The sequence below is a fragment of the Thrips palmi genome, unplaced genomic scaffold (genome assembly GCF_012932325.1).
Source record: "Thrips palmi isolate BJ-2018 unplaced genomic scaffold, TpBJ-2018v1 HiC_scaffold_5, whole genome shotgun sequence".
NCBI classification, from domain to species: domain Eukaryota; kingdom Metazoa; phylum Arthropoda; class Insecta; order Thysanoptera; family Thripidae; genus Thrips; species Thrips palmi.
The window spans coordinates 253,620-263,559 of NW_023144632.1; the positions used below are offsets into that span (position 1 = coordinate 253,620).

Here is a 9,940-nt window from a genome sequence, read left to right on the forward strand (position 1 = left end):
TTCGCCACCTTGCCCTCCTACACTGATTTTTCGTTGATTTGAGATGATTTTGAGCCAAGAACACAATCGAAAAATTAATAAGTCTTCTTAAAATGATCGTTTTTTAGAACCTGTGCATTTTAGCTGGTGTCCTCCCCTTAATTTAAAATATTTGCACTTTTCTTGTGTTGCAGAAAATCGCGCCGAACTCCCCTGCGTGTTTAGAAGACTGGGTTGAGAAGTACGGCCTGTTCTCGCTGCACGTCTATTTTGTTTCTGACCCCTTCTGGACTTTCTGCTGATATAATTATATTAGTTAAGCCAAAGACATTTGCAATAAATGGTTATGCAAACCATGACCGACGGCAGATTTTTCTCACCGACCTGACCTGTGATTATGAATGCGATGCAATGAGAAGGACCAAGATACGGACTCAATCGGTCGCTTTAAGTTGAAATTAATAATGACAGTATTGTGCCTTCCATTTTTGGCCCGTCCCGTGTATTTTTTGGAAAAAGAATGACGGAGGGACGGGTATATATAATGTGACTCGCTACGCTCGCAGCGGGGCTCCGCCCCCTGCCCCCCGTGCGTGCCTTCAGCCCGCTGAGTGGTCTGGCTAGCGACAGTAGGACTTTTTACTTTCCCCCCTACAAAAACCGCAAAACCCAAGAACTTCTTGAGATACTTCAAGACAATGAAGAAGGGAACTCAATGGACCTTCAGGACAAAAATTTCAAAAATCGAAGATGGCGTTCGTCGGGAATTACACTATTAAGTTCACCATTTCTTCGTTACAGTGAAATTTCCAATTTTGACATTTATCGACACAAAACCGACGCCAGTTTCCACGTAATTTCATTTCCTTTCGAATGAGCACAGAATCACTACTCTAGGTCTCATAGGAGCCAAGATATTGGCACTTAAGTGAAACACTGTTTTTACATTTTGCAAAATGGCCAAAAATGAAGTATGGCTTTATCTCCGGAAGTATGGGAAATTTGCCAAAACCATTTAAGGGCATTGATCTTAATACTTATTGACGGCAATCCGCCAACTTTGGTCCAAATCGGTGACATCAAGGTTTTGGCTCTGGTTGACTTGGCCTGGAATGACCCATATTGATTTTAGCGCAAACCCTGCCCGCAGGCAATCTTCGGAGATGGCCTATAAGGGAATGAAAGCCTACACGGCACAGACGATTGAACTCTTCGCACTTCGCGGTCGAGCCATTAGAATGCTTAAAATAAATTGGAATGATTCTTTTTTATACCTTCACATGTGTAAATCTTGTCAGAATGTCAGAAACACGTCTGAAATCCTGATCAAAATTCGCGCATCCCTGAAAGCTGAAATTCTGAAAACTTACTCTGATATTGGTGGTTTGAGTTCTACAGAATGTAAGGAGATGCTTTCATCATGAGTGCGCGAATTTTGATCAGGTTTTCAGACAAGTGTCTTACATTCTGGCAAGATTTACACGATTGTTGGACATAAAAAGGCACGGTACGCCCCAAACTACCCCCCCCCCCCCCCCCCCCGGGCCATATTCAAGCAAATCAAGCGAGATTTATCATGTGACTTTCTAAGGTGGCTAAAACGGCCTCTACGCACGGATTATCCCAACCCCCAATCTCGGGATGACATTCGCAATCGCTCAGCCAACAATGTCCAAGCCGCTCGATAGCTTTGACAATAGGGAAGCCTCTGACAAAAGGCGCCCTCCGCGACATTGCGGGCCAGACGCTTCGCCACCTCGGCGGTCTGAAGTGCCGAGCCATGACTTTCCGCGGCGCCACGCTGCGCATCTGGGCGGCGGCCTGCAGGCTGGGGGCCTTACTGGGCTTCGTGCCGGTGTGGTGGCGAGGCGGCCGGGCCCGCCCCATGTCCGTGGTGGCCCTGCTGGCCGCGGCCACGTGCTGCCAGCTAGCCACCCTCGGCGGCTTCATCGGAGTGGTCGGCCTCGGATCTTGGACTCCAATGGCGCGGGTGCGGTGGTGCCTGATGCTCTTCGAGGCCCTGGCCTACACTGCGCGGCGCCGCGACCTGGCCGTGCTCCTCAACGGCCTCAAGGCCTACCTGCACGCGCATCCACTGCGCACCTCGCGCTGGCGCCCACTGCTTCTGTTCTCCATCATAACCGTGCTGCCACACTTCGCACTTTTTGTTGGCCAGATGAGTCAGATCCCCGCCCGTGGCGCGGTCGGGACGACCCAGGCCGTCGCGTACGTGGTGCTGTTCTCGGTGGGCGCGTTCGTGTCCGCCTGCTTGTATATGCGCATCCTGTGCCCACTGGCGGTGCTGCGCGCCGCGGCCGCAGACCTGCGCATCGACTGGAAGCGCGCGGTGCTGGCGGCCCTCGGTGAGGACGCCATCATCCACGACCACGACGCCGTCCCTCACGATCACAACGCCAGCCCCCCCGTGCTCCACGGCCACGACACCGTCCTCCACGACTACGACGCCGGCCTTCAAAGCCCCGAAGCCATCCTCCACAACCGCAGCATCGACGGCCACATGGCGGCCCTTGCCTGGCGAGCACTGCGCCAGCGCCAGCTCCTCCTCCACGACCTGGTGCGCAAGTCCAGCGACGCCAACGGGCCCTGCATCCTGGCGCTGCTGTTGAGCCTCGCCGGCCTCACCACAGGCGCGATGGACGTCCTCGAGAGTGACCTCAACGACGCAGACGTCGTTCCGGCGCTGCTGTACTACGTCTTGTTCATCGTGTACGTCCTCGCCGTCACCGCAGTCTGCCAGTGGCCAGCGACAGAGGTTCGACCTTGCAAGGCCTTAAAGCAATATAAATCAGCAGCTGTTGTTTCCTCGCACTCTTTTCTTCTTGTCGCAGTTTCAAGCAATGGCCATGGAGATCAAATGTCTTTCACTACGGTACCGGCGAGCCTTGGAGCCAAGCGCCCTCGGCGAGGTGAGCGCACTGTTCGCGTTGCCTCGCGTTGGTCCGCCCAGCCAGGCCGCTTACTGTATCACGCCCCACCTGCCCCCAGGCCCGGTCTCTGCTCAAAGACCTCGAGCGGCAGGACAACCGGTACGACCTTCTAGGAGTGTGCCACTGCGACGACAGCGCCCTCACAACAGTGAGTTGTGTCACTTGTTCGCTTTATGATATTATTTCCGCTGGACGTGCGAAGGCGCGCCAGAGGCCAGCGAAGCCGGGGGAGGACACCCTTGTGCCTACCCTTACCGTAGGCTGGGGTAATATGAGACAATTTCGGGGTAATATGAGACGCATGATTTTTATCGTTAGAATTATAATGCTCGTGGCATTTGATGACTCATCCCCGTCAAACTTCACGATGAAAAATGGTACCAACAAAGAGAAATTAATTTTTTACAGCAGAAGCCCTCTTTGTGGCCGAATAGCGAGCTCAGAGTAAATCTTACGCAACCCAAACTCCGTCTCATATTACCCCGAAATTGTCTCATATTACCCCGGCTTACGGTACACTCCCATTTACGAAGTTTGGTCTTGGTCCTGTAAGTCTGCGTCGCTACAAATTTCTGAATCAGATTTCTGGGGGCAAAACACTTAAATTGGCCGAAAACTGACTTGTCCGATTGCTTCCATACGCATTTTTGTAGGTTGTTCAAAGTTTTCATGCGTCAAGACTTTATGGAAAAAGGATTTGAAGCCCAGAATGACATTGATCAAACGTCAGGGAGCGGAGCAGCTCCCAATCAAATTTTCGTCAAAACTCGAACTGGTGGAAGTCCTTTAGTCTGCAAAAATGAAGATATTTCTACCCTATTTCCGCCAAAATAAAGGTAATTGAAGCAGCTTTCGCATGAACTAGGATCATGAACATCAAGAAATCGGAAGTACAAAATTTTACGAAAATGCCCGTTTTTATCATTTTTGCAAAATCCTTAAAAACTGTTTTGGGATGAAATTGTGTGCTTTCGATTGCTCGATGTCGAGGGGCAAACAACTTGAATTTTGGTGTACATTTTCCTTGAAATAACGTGAAATAACGGTGAAATGAAGTTGAAATAACGGTGAAGTAACGCGAAATAACGTGAAATAAAGCGAAATAACGTTAAAATCCCTTGAAAAAACGTTGAAATGACAATGAAATAACGTGAATTTAAAATAACGGTGTACAAATTTTGACAAAGTTGTTTGCCCCTCGTTCGATGTTCATGGTTCTAGTTTCTGCGATAGCCGCTTCCATTACCTATATTTTGGCACAAACTAGGTTGAGATATTTTCATTTTTGCGGACAGAGGGACTTCCACCAGTTCGACTTTTGAGGAAAATTGGAAGCAATCCTAAACGTCAGTTTTCAGCCATTTTCAGCGCATTCGGTGGGTCGCTGTGACGGTCCTCAAATAGGCTGCCGTAAAACGACGAAAGTGTATTTTTTTGACATTTTGAGATATATAGTTCGTTAGAATGTAAAAAAATGCTCGTTATCTCAAAATCTCAAAAAAATATGCATACGTCGTTTAAGGGAGGACATCACTCCAAAAACAGTGCTTTTGTAAAAACGCCATAAAAACCAAACGGAAAGAGAAAAATTGTTCATATTTTAAGAGATAAAGTATAAAACAACACTAAGTCAATCCGCCAGGGCAGTACAGCGCTTTCGTTGAAAACACATTTTTGAGTGTTAGGTTAGACCATTTCGCACTGTTGCAGCGCTGGACGCCAAACGGTTTGACCTAGAACATTGAAATTTGGTGACAGCCTTCCTGAGATGTCTGGCTATGGTGGGTACCTCAATCACATTTCAAAAATCATTTTAAGTTCTGTTTGTTACATACCAAAAAATAATGTTCAATTTTTTTGGTCAAAATTGTTCAATTTTAAACGTTGAAAAAATAATAAAAATAGACCAATGCAAATTATTTTGCTACCCACCATAGCGGCAAGTGGTAGGAGCTTCCATGCTAAATCTCCCCGCTGTAGCTCAAAAACTGCGCCCTAGAGGCCTGCAACCGTTTGCAATTTCATGTTCCGAGAAAAACGCGATCAAAGTTGGGGAAACTGGCCTTTTCCCCTATGCATGTTTGCGGCCCACAACCAACTAAAACTGCAATTTTTTGAATTCCGGAATGCGGTTTTCACCATTCGACGCAGAAAGAAATGGTCAATAATACAAACAAATAAAAAAAAGTTGCAATTTTTGATCATTTTGGAGTGATGTCCCCCCTTAACAGCAGCCCATGTGCAAATGGGCCATCACTATAGAGCGACCAGCCGAAGGGCGTGTTTGTACGGAGACCCCACGAAGACCGTGTGTCTAGGTTTCAGGTGTCGAAGTGTGAAAAGCTACTTCACACATCGAGGTATTGGATTGTCCACACTTGGTACGACATCGACAGTGCTCAAATTGAGATAACCTAACCCTAGGAACTTTTTCCTTACCACAGGTGATGTCAGCAGTCTCCGTCTACTTATTTACCTGCTTCGTGACGAAGGGCTTCACGAGAATGCAAAGAAACAAATAAATCAAGGTTGGACATTATCGCGCGTGAGAACTTGTTATTGCGTGCACTTCCAAAGCTAATTTTGGACGCGTCTACTGATTCCAGGCTCGTCGTCATACAGTAGGCTGCTGTGGTTTCATCAATGAACGTGACGACCATTTTCTTTTTTAAATGGAGTGCCAACACTTCGTGTTTTGAATGACGAATGGGTGATTTTTGTACCAGTTTGTAAGGATAGGGGTGGGAAAATTTCCACTCAAATAAATACGAATGAGACTTAATGAGATTAAATTGCGGAGTGCCTTCTGGGCTTCGGGATGCCCCTCGCAGTCAACCTTCACGCACACGGGGACTCGCTTGGTGTCATTGGCAACTTGCGAGACGATTTGAAACTGGTACCGCCCATAGGGCAAGATCGGCACTTTGGGAAAGATCCAATGAATTGTATCATTTAAGGTGAAGCGGCCCTGCGAAGAAAACAGAACAACAGACAATTTTAAGGGATCTGCTTATTTTGCACACCATCATCGGCGCTGTCAGGACTCGGCAAACCTCTAGCGTCCGAAAAGGCAACTGCAACAAACACAGAACTCAGACAGCAAACCTCAACAGCGGGCAGTCACTGCCCGTGTCTTCTTTCAGGCAGTCACCCTCTTCTTCGAGAGGCAAATTTCAAAACAACTTATCTTACTGTTTTTGTTTTAAAAAAAGGCCTTTTCTGCAATGCAAGTTTTTTTTTTTTACAAGAGCGATCATTTAAAACAACCTCTTGCTAAAATAATATGTGATTTAAGTCAAACAAACTTGAAGTCAACAGATTAAAGAAACCAATTGTGCACGTAAAATAATGTTTCGCCTATCCTCTTGACCGTCTCTAACGGTCAAACTTAGTAAAATTTGCTTGCGGTTGGATGGTACATAATTATTTTCCTATGCGTTTTCAGTCTGTATTGCAAATATCCTGTACAAATCGGAAAACTCCTATGTTTGTATCGGAATATCAGTATTTCCTATACATGTTACGAATTTTGGTGGACCATTGTATGGTAAAATTCCGATCACTCTTCACAGAGAAGCTTGGTACTTGCTCGGAGTTGCTCGGCGCTTGCTCGGGTTTGCCAGCCACTTTGTCCATCGACCCTCAGTCAGATTTGCTGGAGGCCCAAATGTGTCATGGATGATACGTACCGCCGGTATGGAACATGGCTTCTTGGTGACCATTCCCGGATTTTTTTTGGCGAGGATGCGGAACAGGTCAGGAATGTGGTCACGAATTACGGAGCATCCCATCCGGGTAAAGTTCCCGACGAAGTAGTTTTCCTTCCATTGATTGTTTGCTCGCTTGGCTATGGTAACAGTAGTCTGCAATAACCACGTCATAGTTGTGAGCTTACATGTAAACTTTACTATCGCACTTTTGGGCCTATAGGGACCAACCCAGGGGACCAAGCCTTTGTTTGGCTCGGCAAGAGATGGCCCGCCGAACGCAAAAACTTTCTTCTTAAATTGACAACAAATCGAGCTTTTTGCCATATCAAAAATCTTTAAATACCAAATACATTGTATTTTTGAGATCTTTTGAACAGTATGATCACATTGGATCCACATACAATACATATTCTCTTAAAGATCGCTTCTTTGTGTTTTTGAGCTTTTGCTTAAATGTGTAGCGTCACCCTGGCAACAATTTTCGTCCGATCACAAAGTAATATTTACAGAAAAATTGCATTTTTTAAGTTCTTTTGATTCACATGAGCAAATGAGACCTTCCAGAAAAGAATAGAACTTTAATCTAATTTTGAGTGTTTTGGGACTTTGTTGTATAGTTAAAACAAGTGCCCGGGCTTAACCGAGACGTTGAGCTACATCGCCCAGACTTTGCAGGGATATAACGGGACATATTCTGCGCCCATCCCGAGATAGCTGTGCTGCATTCTGGGCGATCCCTAGTTTGGTCCCTGCAGGGCCAAAAGTGCCTATTTCACTGTTACACCCAAGTTTGGAGCCTCCAAAGAGATACAAGGTGACGCCACCAGACACCAGCATTGTGGGATCTCTTTTCTAGTAAAGTCAACTGCAAATAAAACCGAATTCCGTTTAGTTCTGAGATTTTCGACCCACCCTTATGGTCACAAGATGTCACAAGATAAGTGGCAAAATTTCAAAGTCTCATCTGCTTATTGTGATCGGCTTGAATAATGCGCCAGCCCGCTTCTACCTTACAATGTAATTGTCCCCATAATCTTCTTTGTATGTCGCTTCCCCTGAAATCGTCTGCGGGTCGTACGGCCGAAGAGGGTTGAAGTGGCTCAGGCGGACGGGAAGCTCCACACTTTCTGATGGACACGAGTCCCATCGATTGCCGTAGGCGATGTATGGGCCCTGCGGAGCGGAGCAGAGAGCAGAGTACTTTGTCCCGAGGTTGCGACACACTGGAAGAAAGATTGAGAAAGGTTCAACAAGAGTACAACGAGAATTGTAGGAAATGACGGGGACTAGCAGTCCAGGATTAGACCGCCGCACACTTGACGCAAGTTCCGTTGCTTTTTCCACTGTGATTTGTACAGCAGTTGCTGTTGTTTAAGAGAACACCCGATAAAACGATGCCAGGAAGTCGTGCAGGTTTGTAGTTTTTCTCTTTCTTAAGAGAAGTTTTTTCTAAGAAAAGGACAGGTCCTTTCAGTGACCCCTTTCGATTTCCGCGGTTGATGGCTTGGCAGATTGCTTTATGCATACCTACGTAGATGGCCAAAAATAAAATTTAAGGGGGCACACCAGTGAAAATCGGCAAATTTTTGCCTTCTCTTTTGTTTTAGCTTATTTTTCTGCTATTCATCCCGAGTCGAAGGCCGCAAACCCCACCCCAAAATTCCAATTACTTTGGCTTGTGCACATTTTTGAAGTCGCTAAAAACGTAATTATTTTTGCATATTTTAGACTAATTTTTAACGTTCAGGGTTTTCACTTGAACTTCAATTACAAAACCCTTGAACCACCCAAACGCAGTTGAAAAGAGGGACATTTTGGCGGAAACTGAACTAAAATACGTAAAAAGACGCATTTATAATCTGAAAAAAAAAACACGTCAAATCTATGTTTCCACTTAAAGGGCTTTTTCTCCAAACATTTTTTTGTACCTTTGTGCCACTCTCACGGGCGCAAAAATTAAGATAATTTAATGCGGTTTGCGGCAAAATGTTCGTTACACTTGCGTCTATGGTCTGAACCTCAGAAATGGCCATCCCATAAATAGGACGTGAGGTGCAGCCATGAAAGTGCGAAAAAATTTGTTAAGGGGGCACGCCAGTGAAAATCGTAGAATTTTGGCCTTCTTTTTTATTCTATCTTATTTTTCTGATATTCATCCCAAGTCGAACGCCGCAAACCTCACCCCAAAATTCCAGTAACTTTGGCTCGAGCATATTTTTAAGTTGCTAAAAAGGTAATTACTTTTGCATATTTTAGACCAATTGTTACGTTCAGGTTTTCCACTTAAAGTCCAATTACGAAACCCTTGAACCAACCAAACGCAGTTGTAAAAATTCCAATGCTAATCGCATTGCAGGGTGTTCCCAGTTTCATAACTGGTTTAAAAGTAAGTTTTGAAATACCAATAAAAAGGAGTCCTGGTTTGGGAACGGTATTGCAGCAAAGTTTGTCAAAACGGTGACAAATGTGAAGAAATCGTGGTTTGGGCTGACTTTAGGCAGCCACTGCATCTAATCTAAGGCGGCTAATCGTTCTCTCTCAACGGGTGGGTGTTCTTTGGGCCTTCCTTTGAAACACCTTTGTTACGGAGTGCGATTAGCCGCCTTAGTTTGGGAGCGGTATTGCAGCAAAGTTTGTCAAAACAGTAACAAATGTGTAGAAATCATCGTTTGGCCTAACTTTAGGCAGCCACTGCGTCTAATCTAAGGCGGCTAATCGTTCTCCCTCCACGGGTGGGTGTTCTTTGGGCCTTACTTTAGAACACCTTTGTTACGGAATGCGATTAGCCGCCTTAGTTTGGGAGCGGTATTGCAGCAAAGTTTGTCAAAACAGTAACAAATGCGTAGAAATCATCGTTTGGCCTAACTTTAGGCAGCCACTGCGTCTAATCTAAGGCGGCTAATCGTTCTCCCTCAACGGGTGGGTGTTCTTTGGACCTTACTTTAGAACACCTTTGTTACGGAGTGCGATTAGCCGCCTTAGTTTGGGAGCGGTATTGCAGCAAAGTTTGTCAAAACGGTAACAAATGTGAAGAAATCGTGGTTTGGGCTGACTTTAGGCAGCCACTGCATCTAATCTAAGGCGGCTAATCGTTCTCTCTCAACGGGTGGGTGTTCTTTGGGCCTTCCTTTGAAACACCTTTGTTACGGAGTGCGAGTGCGGTTTGTCAAACCAACCGTTTAGCTGGTCACAGAATTGAGGAAAACATGACAAGTCAACCGCAGCCTTTAGAAGCATGCCAAACAATCCAACCTCAGCAACAATGAAGGGGCAGTTTCAATGCGCGACTACTCGTTTTTTCAG

The 9,940-nt window shown here is 45.9% G+C and overlaps 1 protein-coding gene across 2 annotated transcripts; it reads left to right on the plus strand.

Moving 5' to 3' along the window:
- The first annotated feature begins 1,945 nt into the window (after nucleotides 1–1,945).
- On the plus strand, nucleotides 1,946–5,709 carry LOC117651040. Of its 2 annotated transcripts, XM_034394756.1 has the most exons (5): nucleotides 1,946–2,752; nucleotides 2,829–2,906; nucleotides 2,986–3,075; nucleotides 5,372–5,455; nucleotides 5,534–5,709. In XM_034394756.1, exons 1-4 carry the CDS (start codon nucleotides 1,961–1,963, stop codon nucleotides 5,447–5,449), a joined length of 1,038 nt encoding a protein of 345 aa, XP_034250647.1. In that variant the 5' UTR covers nucleotides 1,946–1,960; the 3' UTR covers nucleotides 5,450–5,455; nucleotides 5,534–5,709. The 2 variants fall into 2 exon arrangements, with proteins under 2 accessions (XP_034250647.1, XP_034250646.1); XM_034394755.1 differs by having other exon boundaries at nucleotides 1,946–2,906.
- The last annotated feature ends 4,231 nt before the right edge of the window (nucleotides 5,710–9,940 follow it).